Here is a 14,871-nt window from a genome sequence, read left to right on the forward strand (position 1 = left end):
CCAAACATTTGTGCCCCCCCCCCCCCCTTTTTTTGTACTGTGTTTACTGCCTGTTTGATAATAGTGAGTTGGCCACACTGCACTTGACTTTCCTGGTGCATCTGACCATTTTCATTGAGTTTCCGAAGTGACTCGACACATGGTTGAACTATGAATCACTTTCTCATTGTCTGTACACATCAAGGCCCTGCGATTCACAGCAAGTGTATATACAAGAAAACCCTTTCCCAGGCCAGAACTGTCAGAGCCTTCCCTAGGTGTATAACAAGGCCAGTTCCTACCCCTCTCCCTTCCCCAGGTCAAGGTGTGCACAGAGGAAATGATGTCAGACTTATCCAGCCAACAACAATAAAGTCAGAAGCTAATGACCATTCTCTAAGTTGGTCTGAGCATTGGAGAGAAAATTTAGCTCAACTTCCTTGGATAATTTCAGTATGTTTATAAGATACGAGATAGGGACTTTAAGAATTAACGTATGGCGGTTTGCTCTTGGAATCTTCATGACTGTCTGCACTTTCTTATCTCTAAATGTTACTCAAATATATTACTCTGTTAATGGGGCTGTTCACTTTATTCTCTGAGTAAAATAAGTTAATCAAACTTGTATCTGTTAAAATACAACCTAGCTATCCTTCATCATAGGGGCTATCGTTGCCTAAATCTTTACTTTATTTAAATATTAAGATCATACAACTCTTGATTATGACTTAAAAGGGTACAACAGTTGCTTTCTGTCAATATAATATCTGGCACCAAATGTTTAAAATCTACCAATCTAGAATTCTTATTTTTCAGAGGAAGAACTGGAAATATACAATAGAGGAATTATTGATAGAATTGGTCATTTTGAATTCTAATTTTGATCCACTAATGAACTATTGTGTTTCAATTTTATTATTTTGGGGGGAGGGAGAGGGTAGACAATAAATTCTTTGATTCAGTTTTCTCCTTTAAGTGGGAAGCAGACTACCTACTACTTATCTCAGTAAGATATTTTAAGAACTAATGAATAAATATTAACTTCTTTGATAATTTTGTTCCTCTGGCTTTTTAAAGTCCATTCCAAGTCACCTAGCCAGATATAACATCCATGTGGGGTCAAAGTTTAAACACCCATTTCAAGTGGGGACTTTCTACATGAGGAGGACATGAGGAGGACATGTTGAGGGTAATACCAGAACAACAGGTTAGGCCCCGATCATGGAGGGCTTGAAATGTTTGCACATTATGTATTGGGCACTGGGGAGCCATGGTCAGCTTTTGAGCAGGACGAGTGGAGCTGTTTTTTAGAACTGTCAATCTGCTGTGCTGGGTAGGATGCTCTGGAATAGTGAAAGTGGCAACCAAGGAGACAGCTGTGGTCTAGGGGTGAAGGAAAGGGCTGTTACTGGAACATCAACTCATTAGGCCTTTTGGTATAATTTCATGTCACCAAGTGGTGTAAGGTGTTAACTGCATCTAAATCGCATGTCTGCGCAACTAATACCTGGACGTTGGCTTCTGAGTGCATCAAATTGAAATATGTGATTATCTCACACAGTTAGTGTCCTCATGGGCAGTGTATGTAAAAGGCCCCACTTATCTGATTCATAATATCCGTCTTTAAACAATCGGTCATATCTAAGAGGGAAGTTTTCTCTTTTAGGAAAAGATGACTTTATTTCTGTCACAAATATGATATGTGTGTATTATAAAAATATTCAAACAATAAAACCAAGTATACAGAAGGGAGAAGAGCCTCCTCACCCACCCAGCATACACACTGTTAGCGTCAGCTAGATAACACTTCAGACATCACTCCAGGGGTAGGTGGAGGCTGGTGGGTGTGTGGATGGATGGATGGACGGACGGACAGACAGACAGACAGACAGACAGGTGTTCTAAACAGAAAACAGCAAACTGACACAGAAGGAAGTCTGCAAAGGCCCTGCCTAGGCACTTTGTGTGATGTACGGGTCCAGGGGCTCAGGTGGACCAATTTGCAGCTTCCTCGGCTCTCCCTAGAGATTTGTGCTCACCCTGCTGAATTGATAGCAAGCTCGTAGGGGAGGGGAGAGGAGACTTGTGCCTTATATATACTCATACATGGATACTGCCATAACTTAAAATGAACAAAACAATCTGGAACCAAGCATTTCTATATTTATAGTTTTTTGATGTCTTTAGTAACTTGATTTTCTTCATTTTATATAGAACTCCATGTATTCCCCGACAGATTTGTGGTCTGTGTAAGTCAGCTTGCATTCAATCATGATGTTTTGGCAAGTCAGAATGAAGAATTGGTACGTATGAAAAAATTCTACGGACAAATCTGCTTAAATGCTAAGTAACTGTAAAAATTAGAAAAAAGAATTGTCTCCCGTTGTCATTCGGCTGTTGAGCACTTGAACATGTTTCAAGGAACCAAAAATGTCCTACATATTCTGCATGGTAATATTGATTAATTCGTGTGTTATATTGTTTTTCTTTTTTCCCTGAAGACCCCTTGGGTATTTAGTTTGACCAGTGGTATCTTTTCCACATCAATGTTAAATGAGAAAGCAACACGCATCACAAAAACTGTGATGGTGCTTATAATAGTATTTAAGTGAAATAAAGTCAAGTTTTCAAATGAAATGAAGCAAAATCCACGTTTCCACTGGAAGCTTTCATTGGGGTCAGTGGCTTTTGAATTTTATTCCATGGTGAATCACTGACATTTTCATGAGAACCAGTACTTTTCCCCAGTGTATTATTTCATCGTTAATAGGGTTCATTCCCTCCCTCCCCCCTCTCTCTCTCTCCCCCTCCCCCTCTCTGTCTCTCTCCCCCTCCGTCCTTCTCTCCGCCTCTCACCCCTTTTATCCCCCTCTCTCCCTCTCTCTCCCTTTCTCCCTCTCCTCATGCTAAGTCTTGAGCTCCATCAGGACCTGTTTCTATTTCATTGGAGTTCTCTATTCAGACAGATAGATATAGAAAACTTAACTTGGAATGTTGCAGTTACAGCTTGTCTTTTAAGCTTAACACATACACTCAACAGTTTCCTTGTTGTGTATGTATGTGTCTCTTGCTGCAGTCATGGTCCAGTCTACCTGAATTTACCTCTGCACAAACTCTTTTTCATATTTTTAGACATATGACTTGAAACTTTAATAAATAGGAAAAAAAAGTCTAGCAGACTTTAACACAACCATGAAGTATGACATGATTATTATGCTTCTAAAATAATTTATGGGAATATTGGATTACTCCTGATGTTTATTTTTTAATCCATATGAAATTTGAAATTTGGACCACATAGACTAAAATCAGCTTCTTATCTCATCTTAAATAAATATATTAGAAGAGAGTTTCAGAGGCTATAAGGGCAAATAGAAATCCAGGAAAAGTAAAGAGCAGAGAACTCATATTTAAATATAGCTGCCTTTGTTTGGAACAGAGGAGCCCTTTGGAAAGCCAGCCTGATCCCTATATTTCTTCTTGTTCATTTATCAGTAAAACTCTAAGTATGCACATTAAATGAAATAAGTGAAGCAAATTTGGTAAAAAGTATTAAAAGTGTATCCTTTGAAATATTTCTAGGCTGTTGAGTTATCTTAGTACATTAATAAACACTAAAGTAGTAATGTTGTTGGCATATAACTACAGTATAATATAGCTTAACTGATTCTCAGAGCAAGGGAGAAATTGATCTATCATTTAAGAAAACAACAATTAACTGTACCAGAAAGTATTATTGCTTTCAGATGGAATACAGGAGAAATTAGATCTTTTATCTGATATGTAATATTAATACTTAGTATCTTAAATTATTAAGGGAGAATTAAAACATCTCAATACAAATGAAATATTATCCCCCTTAGGAGGCCTGGTATTTATACAGATGTTAAGTTTTCTATAGCTGCTGTCATATAAATACTATAATCTGGAGGATATCCTAAATGTTGAGAATTTTCATTCCGAAAAGTTGACCAGTCTGAACCTTTTTTTTACATGAGCGAATTCAGTTTTCTTCTCTGAATTTTTCTGATATCTAGCAACAATACCTCAGAGTTGAGCTAACCATATTGACTTATAAGAAAAATGCAGTTTACATCATGAAGCTCTTTGTTTTGAGTGATTCTCTTTAGTTGTGGTCAGCCTCTGTCTCTTCAGTTGCTCTTTTTCTCCACCTCTGATCATCCCTTCACATACATGTTCCCAGCCACACACACACAAGGCAGCTAAAGCCCGATGCTACTGATCAGCTTCCTTGCTGGGCACAAGCTCCAAGCACCTTCTGTTTAGCCTACGTGGCACCAGTGCACCTCCCCTCCTCACAGGCCTCCAGCCTACCACTTCCCCAGGCTGCTGTTGCTAGAAGCAGTAGAATATCCAGGTCAAGTAAAGAGCCCTCTCCCACAAATTGCCCATCAAGCCAACTGTACCGTCCTTCCACCAGAAGTGCCTTGGAGCTTAATCCTCACTGATATTTGACCTCTGCAGAGCCTGCCTGTCTCAGCTATTTAAGGATCAATAAACAATCCTCCCTCCCGGAACTGCCTTCTGCCCAAGAGAAGGCATCCTTACTCTGTTATATACTTCAAATGCCCAAAGCCAGTGATGTCAGGCTCCTGGGAGTATTCCTTGAACTTCTTTCAAGCTTTGAATTCTTTTATCAGTTTATATTGATATTTGCCAAAGGGGAGGATCCATCTCCTTTTCTCTTGGTAGTGATTATCAAGGAACATCTGACTGGGCAAGGCCTGGGAAATCAGCACCCTGAGTAGCTGTACTGGAGATATTACTTTGGCAATAAACTTCAGTTATTTTCCTGTAACCATTTCCTTCACTCACTGTTCTGCAACCTCAGAAGTGATGAAGGAGTGAGTGAGTACCTGAGCAGCAGTCTAGGAGCCTTACTCGTGCTGTAGCCTTGAGGAGCACGAGTCCCTTTTCCTTCATCTTTTTTTTTTTCTTTTTCTTTTTGGATTCTCAAAGTATTAGTGGCAGTTTGTTAGGAAATCTGGGCACATCCATTCAAAACTTCTCTGCCAAGGATCCTTTCAGCCTGTACACAAGGAAGCCAGCTGCACTTAGCTCCCCAGTTCTTAAAGGTGGCTGCACAAAAGAACTGCTGTTGCAGATCAGGCAGTACAAAAGGGAGTAATCTCCCTCTTTTGAGGGGCAGAGTGAGCACAGCCAGGCTGCCTCTGTTCCCTGCTGTCGGCATTTCTCTTGTCCACTTGGGGATATTGGTGCAGAGGGATCCTCCATGTTGCAAGAGCTCTGCGCAGAGTGCCCATGTGCTAGGGCTGTGGGAATTGTGATATGTACTTTGGGAAGAAAGGACATTATTAAAAAATGAGTCATTATATTTTTCTTTCTAGAGTTTCTTATAAGAAATGTCAAAACCCTTGTAGCCTCAGTTTTTAACCTATTGCTAGATATGGAACTGGAGAGTCTTTTTGAGATTTTTTACCTTTAGTTGTGTCTTTCTCCCTTACCTTATTTTCCTTAGAATTATGGAGAACATAAAGTAAGTTTTTATTGCACTCAGTTATATTTCATTCCACCAATATTTTCTTATTTACAAATCCAAGTGCCTGTGCAGAGATGTTTCTTTCTTGGACATAAAGCCCTAGAGCCTTTGGGAGATTTAAAATTATTTATTTTTTCTATATTAAAGTTCTGTAAGTAACCATAGAACTTTGTATCTATCTGGGACATTTCAGGGTCAGCAAGAAACTACTATTTCATTGTGTGTTGGTTCCAGCCACTCCATCTGATCTCTAGAGACTGCTCTTCCCATCTGTCCTTATCATCACATTTTCACATCATTTGCTGAGTGCTAGTGTTGTGCCAGGAGCTCTGTTAGGTGCCAGAGAAATAAGAAAAATAGTTAAGTTCCTTTGCCCTCAGGGAGCTTATGGTCTGGCAGATTAAGGTTGTCCTTGTGGCCTAAAAATGTGATTCAGACAGAGCCTCCATTTTTCCTAAAGATGTTTCCACTCTGTGCATATATCCTTAATGGTTCAATTTGGATCCTTTCTACCATTCAGAAGGAAAGTTCAAAATTCTAAAATTTCTTGCTTTTGAACTAAGCTGTCGACGTCTGAGATCCTTTTGGAAATTAAAAAATGCGTGTAGTACTAGTGCTTCCTAGGAGTGTATGTATACATTGAGATATTTGGGTTCTTTGCTTTGTGCTTCATTTGGGTCATGGCTGAGCTGTGAAAATAGCTGTCAGGGTTCTGCAGACATACCCCAGCTACACAAAGCTAGGTCCTCACTGTAGCATCAGCTAAGTAGAAGGATTACTGGGATGTCTTGATGACAGACAATATATCAGCACTAAATTGAACACTTCTCTTAAGTCAGACTACTGTTTAGCATTAAAGAATTCTCCTAGTTTACAAATATGAAATTGTAGTGAAAAGGAGTCAAAAGCAATAAACTACCGTAGGCTGGGTTATTTTTAGCTTGGCTCTTGTGTCCCTCAGCTGTACATAATCCAGCCTCTGTGGTCTTTAGCCCTCCTCTCACAAGGGGGAGAGTATCAGATTATCTCCAAAATCCTTTCTCATACAGAATTTCTGTCAGAGGAAGCAGACAAAACTGTAGCTAAATAAAAACTATAAAGTGATTTTGCGTAGAAGAGAACTTTATTGGTAGATTTTTAAATTACGATAAAAGCTTTTGAGTAGAGTTGTATTTTATCTTAGGAAAGATAAACAGAAATTATAAGGAAACATTTTAGGCCTTATGTTTTTAGAACATAAGAAATAAACTACTTAACAATTTGAGGGCTGGCTGGTTAGAGCCAGCCTTGTAACACCAGGGTCAAGGGTTCAGTTCCCCATTCTGGCCAGCTGCCAAAACAAAAAAAAAAAACAATCTGACTATGCACTGACTTTTATACCCTGATGACAGAATTCTTCAACTTTTATAAGGAACTTTTGCATCAGTGTAAATCAGATCATTCAACAAAAGAATTCTCTATTTTTTTAGATTAAAAAATTAAAAGGGGAGTGGGTGACTTTTTTTGGTTCTTCGTGACATGTTATATATAGGCTTTAAGCATTCATTCTTCTTTTTTCTTATCATATTTCCTAAACAGTGCTAGTGGCGCATTACATGGAAGCTATTAACAAGAGATTCCTATTGCACTAGAAAAAGGTCCTTGTGTGATAAGATGTTTCCATATTTCACATTTTCCACAGTGTTCTAAACTTAGTTTTTACTTAATAACTGATTGCCAAAACTATACATGTTCATTGTACAAAAATTTTCTAAATCCAAATATATACACAGGAATAAAAATTACCTGCAACTCCCAATCCAAAAATAATCTCTGTTAATGATCTAGTCTCTATATCTCCGTACTTCATATTTAATAACTGAGGCCAGTGTATATTTTAACCAGGACCCTATTCATTGGTGAATTATGTGTTTGTGTCCATTTTTCTATAGATGTTTTTGTATTCACAAACTCCTTACTGTATAAAAAACTTCTTATATAGTAGGGAAAGTAACTCATAGTGAGTTTATTATTTATCTTTCAATTGTATATCATTGCTGTATGGTAGGAGTCTGTGTCCTCAGATTTATGTTTTACATAATGATTTCTGCTTTTGATGATCTTGATGTTAATGTTTTTCAAAATTAGTAAATATCTACTTATATCTTTTTCTGGTATTTTTATGGAATTTATTTTAGTGTGTGATGTGAGGTTCTTTTATTCTGTATATTGACAAGTATCATGCTAATTATGGTCTTTAGGTTTAAAGGACAGCCAAGCCCCATCTGCCTCTACTAATGGGCCTCGCTGTCAGGGCATGCCTGACAATGAGGCATCTCTAGGGACCAGGCTCTTTTTTTTGCCTCTTAGCAGCAGGACTTCACTGATGTCATTGAGATATTAGGATTCTTTGCCTCAGGCTTCATTTGAGTTGTGGCCAAGCTGTGAAAATAGTTGTCAAGGTTCTGCAGACATATACCAGCTACACAAGGCAAGGTCCTTGCTTTAGCCTGCTCTAAGTAGAAGGAGTCCTGGGATGTCCTGATGAGGTAATATTTAAGCACTAAATTGAACACTTCTCTTAGGTCATACTACTGTGTAATGGCAAAGGATTCTCATCATGCCTGCTGCCTCCTTAGGCTGCATGCCCTCTTCTTTTCCAGTCAGTTATGGCCAAGGCTCAGGGTCAGAATATGGTCAACAGATAGTTAAAGAACAGATTTGGGCCACATCCTCAGTAGGGCCTGTGGATGGGCTGGGTTTTTTTTGATAGGGACAGGGATTATAACAGCAACCGTCCCTACCTGCCTTTATATGGACTGATCGGCAGATGATCCTAATGAAAATGCTGATGTGGGGAGAGATGAAGATGTTCTTTGTTGGTTAGTTCTTCTAGACTGTGACAGAGAAGATAAGAAAAAATATTTCATGGGTGAGATCATTTTTTAGAATAGTGTTTACCAGAAGCAGGGAAAGAAAGTGGGGAGGGTGGACTAGGGAAAGGTTGGTAGTCTGGTACAATGTTACAAAGGTACAGTTAGGAAGAATAAGTTCTGGTGCCCTAGAGTGGCAATAGGTAATAATATTGTATTGTATTTTCAAGATAGCTAGAAAAGAGGATCTTGAATGGTATAACAATAAAGAAATGATAAATGTTTAAGTGATAGATATGCTAATTATTCTGATTAGATCATACAGTGAACACATATATTGAAACAAGAAACTGTACCGCACAAATATGTAATGAAAAAAATAAATAAAAATTAAAATAAAAACCAAAATGTAACACTGGCTATTTCTGGGTAGTTGGCTTCAGGGTGATTTGTTGCTTTTGTTTTGTATACTTTTTGTACCAATAAAAGTTAACAGTAAATGATTATTATTTTTATTACCAAAAAAAAAAAAAAAAGAAGAAGAAGAAAAGTCAGGGGACCAATGCTTCAAGAATCCATATTATTTGTCCAAGGTCATTTAGTGAAGGGAGAGGGCAGTGGTCAAAACCAGGTCTTTCAATTTTAACTATGATCCCTTTTCCACTTGTTCTATTCCCCACAATGTTTTTCCTAATTAAATCTGTCATGTAAGTGGTCATCAAATGGAGATTACAGATCTCAGCACACAGAAAGGTACATTATGTGAAAAAAAGCACGAAGGATTAGGAGGCCCAGATCCATCCTATTCTAAGTTATCCTATCTTATTCTAATTCAGCAGAGGGCAGGCTCCCTGGGGGGTGGGGGAAGGGGAGCATGAACCATCTCATTCACAAATACTGCTGGCCAAACATTTGGGAGAATTTTATTAGTAGTAAAGGAAAACAGAACCTCAGATTACTGTAACATACAAGCAAAGGACACTTAAATTTTTTTAGCACAGTCTAGGGCACCAGAACTTATTTCTTCTATCTAACTGTACCTTTGTAACATCGTACCAGACCAGCAATCTTTCTCTGGCTCTCCCTCCCCTCTTTCTTTCTCTGGCTCTCCCTCCCCTCTTTCTTTCCCTGCCTCTAGTAACCACTATTCTATTCTCTCTCTCTCTCTTTCTCTCTTTTTAATTTATTTTTCTTAATTGACCCATAGTAACTGTGTATATTTATGGAGTACAATATGATATTTGGGTACATTCATTCTGTGTGCAGTGATTATATCAGGGGACTTAGTATATCCATATCCTCAGACATTTGTCATTTCTTTGTGTTAGGAACATTCAACATCATCTCGACTAGCTTTTCAAAGATACACAGTACTTTGTTGTTGACTGTAGTCTTCATATAGTACTATAGAACCCTAGATCCTGTTCTTCCTATCTCTCTAATATGTTGTACTCGCTGACCACCTTCTCCCCATCCTCCTCTTTCTCTTCTCCCCACCAATCTCTAGTAACTTCTTATCTACTCTCTACTTCTATGAGATCAACTTTTTTAGCTTCCACAGATGAATGAGAATGTGTGGCATTTCTCTCTCTATGCCAGGCTTATTTCACTTAAAATAATTTTCTCCAAGTTCATTCATGTTTCTGTGAATGGCAGAATTTCATTCTTTTTTATGACTGAGTAGTATTCCATTGTGTATATATACCACATTTTTTTTTATCTAATCATTGGGGTAAGGACATTTAGGTTGGTTCCAACTCTTGGCCATTGTGAATAGAGCTCAATAAACATTGGAGTGCAGGTTTCTCTTCAACTTGTTGATTTCCATTCCTTTGGATATCTACCCACTAGTAGTGGGATTGCTGGTAGTTCTATCTGTAGTTGTTTGAAGAAACTCCATACTGGTTTTTTTTTTTTTTTTTTTTTGGACCAGTAAGGGGATTGCAGCCCTCGGCACGGTGTGGTCCGCACCATGCTCAGCCAGTGAGCGCACTGGCCATCCCCATATGGGGATCCAAACCCACGGCCTCGGTGCTCCCAGTGCCGCACTCTCCTGAGTGAGCCACAGGACCGGCCCCTCCATACTGTTTTTCATAGTGGCTGTACTAATTTACATTCTCCCCAACAATATACGAGCTTCCCTTTCTCCGCATCCTCATCAGCGTTTGTTATTTTCCGTTGTCTTGATAATAGCCATTCTAGCATCCTCATCAGCGTTTGTTATTTTCCGTTGTCTTGATAATAGCCATTCTAACGGGGATGAGATGATATCTCATTGTGGTTTTGATCTGCATTTCTCTGATGATTAGCAATGTTGAGCCTTTTTTTATATACCTATTGGCTATTTGCATGTCTTCTTTTGAAAAATGTCTATTCACTTCCTTTGCCCATTTTTAATTGGATTCTTTTCCATTCAGTTGTTTGAATTCTTTGTATATTCTAGATATTAATCTCTTGTTGGATGCATAGTTTGCAGACATTTTCTCTCATCTGCAGGTTGTCTTTTTATTCTGCTGATTGTTTTCTTTGCTGTTCAGAAGCTTTTTAATTTGATATAATCTCATTTGTTAATTTTTCCTTTTGTTCCCTGCACTTCTGAGGTATTATTCATAAAGTCTTTGCCCAGATCTATATCCTGAATTTTTCCTCTATGTTTTCTTCTAGAAGTTTTATAGTTTTGAGTTGATTTTGGTAAGTGGTGAGTGATAGGAGTTTAGTTTCACTCATCTGCATATAGATCTCCAATTTTCCCAGCACCATTTATTGAAGTGACTGTCCTTTCCTCAATGTATGTTCTTGGCTCCTTTGTCAAAAGTCAATTGGCTGTAGGTACGTGGACTTATTTCTGAGTTCTCTATTCTGTTCCATTGATCTATGTGTCTGTTATGTGCCTGTACCACACTGTTTTGATTACTATTGCTTTGTAGTATATTTCAAAGTCAGGGAGTGTGATATCCCCTGCTTTGTTCTTTTTGCTTAGGATTTCTTTGGCTCTTTGGGGTCTCTTGTTCCATATAAATTTTTGAATTTTTTTTTTTTTTAAATTTCTGTTTAGTATGTCATTGGTAGGTTCATGGGGATTGCATTGGATCTGTAGATCATTTTGGGTAGTATGGTCATTTTGGTGATATTGAGTCTTCCAGCCCATGAGCATGTAATGTCTTTCCATTTTTTGTGTGTCTTTAATTTCTTTTATCAGTTTTTTACAGTTTTCATTGCAGAAATCTTTCACCTCCTTTATTAAATTTACTCTTAGGGACTTTTATTTTTTGTTGTTATTGTAAGTGGAATAGTTCTAGATATCTTTTTCTGCTAGTTCATTGTTAGTGTATGGAAATGCTATTGATTTTTGTATGTTAATTTTGTATCCTGCAACTTCACTGAATTTGTTTATCAAGTCTAGTTTTTTGGTAAGTCTTCAGGTTTCTCTCTATGTAAAATCATGTCATCTGCAAACAGGGACAGCTTGACTTCCCCCTTTCCAATTTGGATGACCTTTATTTCCTTCCCTTGTCTAATTGTGCTGGCTAGGACTTCCAGTACTATGTTGAATAGAAGTAATAAAAGTGGGCTTCCTTGTCTTGTTCCAGTTCTTCAGAGTTTTATAGGTTTGAGTTGATTTTGGTAAGTAGAGAGAAAAGCTTTTAGCTTTTCTCCATTCAGTATGGTGTTAGCTGTGGGTTTGTTATATACAGCCTTTATTGTACTAAGATACTTTCCTTCTATACCTAATTTGTTGAGAGTCATTATCATGAAGGGATGTTGAATTTTATCAAATTCTTTTTCTTTGTCTAGCATAATGGTCATATGGTTTTTTCTTTCATTGTGTTGATGTGATGTATTACGTTTATTGATTTGTGTATGTTGAAACATCCTTGCGTCCCTGAGATAAATCTCACTTGATCATGGTATATAGTCTTTTTGATGTGCTGTTAGATTTGGTTTGTTTGCTATTTTATTGAGGATTTTGCATCTGTGTTCATTAGAGATATTGGCCTGTAGTTTTCTTTTGTTGCGTTCATGCCTGGTTTTGGTACCAGGGTAATGTTGGTCTCATAGTATGAGTTTGGAAGAATTCCATTCACATCAATTTTTTGAAATAGTTTAAGAAGTAGTATTAGTTTTTTAAATGTTTGGTACAATTCAATAGTGAAGCCATCTGGGTCCTGGGCTTTTCTTTGTTGGGAGACTTTTTATTATTGATTCCATCTTGTTAGTTGTTATTGGTCTAGGTTTTCTATATCTTCTTGGTAGGGCATGTGTGTCTAGGAATTTATCCATTTCCTCTAGGTTTTTTTTTTTTTTTTCTTTTTGTCTTTTTTCGTGTCTGGCAACGGATCGCAACCCTCAGTGTCGCGCCCGCACCTCGCTCAGCCAGTGAGCGGGAACCGGTCTGTATGTGGGATCCGAACCCTCGGCGGGAGCGCCCCCGCGCTCCCAAGCGGCGCACTGTAGCAGTGCACCACCGGGCCGGCCCTATTTCCTCTAGGTTTTTGCATTATAGATATGTAGTTCATAATAGTCTGTGATCTTTTGTGTTTTGGTGCTATCTGATTTTATTTATTTGGGTCTTCTCTTTCTTGGTGAGTCTCACTAAACGTTTGTCAATTTTGTTTATCTCTTCAGTGAACCAGCTTTTCAGTTGATTGATTCTTTTGTATATCTAGTCTCAATTTCATTTATTTCTGTCCCAATTTTCATTATTTCTTTTCTTCTACTTATTTTGGGTTTAGTTCTTCTTTTTTAGATCCTTGAGGTGCATTGTTAGGGTGTTTATTTGAAGTCTTTCCCTCTTTTTTTGATGTAGGTGTTTATTGCTGTAAACTTTCCTCTTAATACTGCCCTGGCTGTATGTCATAGGTTTTAGTATATTGTGTTTCTGTCTTCATTAGTTTCAAGAAATTTTTTGATTTCTTTCTTAATCTCTTCTTTGACCAATTGGTCATTCAAGAGCATGTTCTTTAATTTCCATGTATTTGTGTAGTTTTACAAGAACCTCTTGTTATTGATAACTAGTTTTATTTCATTATGGTCAGAAAAAATACTTGATATGATTTAGATTATTTTGAACTTGTTAGGACTTATTTTGTGGCCTAACATATAGTCAGTCCTAGAGAGTGTTCTATGTGGTGGTAAAAAGGATGTGTGTTCTGCAATTGTTGAATGAAATGCTCCTTATATGTCCATTAAGTCTATCTGGTCTATGGTGTTATTTATATCTGATGTTTCCTTGTTGATTTTCTGTCATGATATGCCCATTGCTGAGAGTGGAGTGTTAAGGTTCCCAACTATTGATGTCAATCTGATAATATTTGCCTCACATAACTGGGTGCTGTGGCATTGGGTGCATATATATTTGTAATTGTTTTATCCTCTTGCTGTATTGATTCTTTTATCATTATATAGTGCCCTTTGTCTCAATACAGATTTTGATTTAAAGTTTATCTAATTATATAGCTACTCCTGCTTGCTTTTGTTTTCCATTTGCATGGAATAAGATTTTCCATTCCTTCACTTTCAGTCTATACGTGCCTTTGTAGGTAAGGTGTGTTTCTTGTAAGCAACATATGCATGCATGGGTCATGTTTTTTTGTCCATTGAGCCAGTCTGTGGCTTTTCATTGGAGCATTTAATTTGTTCACATTCAAGGTTATTATTGCTATGTGAGGTCTTATTCCTGTCATTTTGTTGATTGTTTTCTGATTGTTTTGCATATCCTTTGTTCCTTTCTTCCTGTCCCAGTGCTTATCTTTGCAATTTGGTGGGTTTTTGTATTGATGAAGTTTGCTTCCTTTCTCTTTCTAATTTGTGTGTTAACTGTGCCAGTAAGTTTTATATTTTCAGGTATTTTCATGATGGTTGTTATTCTTTCTCTTCTAGATGTATTACTCCCCTAAGCATTTCTTGTAAGGTCAGTCTGGTGGTGATGAATTCCCTTAATTTTTGCTTGTCTGAGGAATACTTTATTTCTCCTTTATTTCTGAAGGATGGCCTTGCTGAGTATAATATTCTTGGCTAGCAGATCCCTCCCCCGCCCCCTCCCAGTACTTTGAATATATCATCCCATTCTCTCCTGGCCTGTAGGGTTTCTCCTGAGAAGTCTTCTGTTAGTCTAATAGGGATTCTTTTACAAGTGACTTAACATTTTACTCTTGCTATTTTTAGAATTCTCTCTGTCTTCAACTTTGGATAGTTTGACTACAGTGTGTCTCAGAGAGGACCTGTTTGGGTTGAATCTATTGATTCATTTGAGAATCTATTGGTTTCCTTTGAGCTTCTGGGATTTGGATGTTCACACCTTTCCCAAGACTTAGGGATGTTTTGAGCTACTGTTTCTTTATATACATCTTCAGTAACTTTTTCTGTTTTTTTCTCCTTCTAGAATGCCCATAATTCAAATATTTATTTGCTTAATAGTATCCCATAGATCATGTAAACTTCGCTCATTCTTTTTTATTCTTTTTGTCTTCCTGTGTTATTTCAAAACTGCTGTCTTCAGGATCAGAAATACTTTCTTCT

At 37.6% G+C, this 14,871-nt stretch overlaps 1 protein-coding gene across 1 annotated transcript in view; it reads left to right on the forward strand.

Moving 5' to 3' along the window:
* The window catches only part of SLX4IP (SLX4 interacting protein), a gene marked incomplete at its 5' end in the record, with an annotated part of 31,996 nt that overhangs the window by 534 nt on the left and 16,591 nt on the right, over nt 1-14,871 (forward strand). Inside the window, one exon of the mRNA XM_008576006.1 lies at nt 2,194-2,282. Within this exon, the coding sequence (XP_008574228.1) occupies nt 2,194-2,282 (89 nt within the window). The remainder of the gene's footprint in view (nt 1-2,193; nt 2,283-14,871) is intronic.

Source organism: Galeopterus variegatus, unplaced genomic scaffold (genome assembly GCF_000696425.1).
Source record: "Galeopterus variegatus unplaced genomic scaffold, G_variegatus-3.0.2 Scaffold1273, whole genome shotgun sequence".
In the NCBI taxonomy this organism is placed as follows: Eukaryota; Metazoa; Chordata; class Mammalia; order Dermoptera; family Cynocephalidae; genus Galeopterus; species Galeopterus variegatus.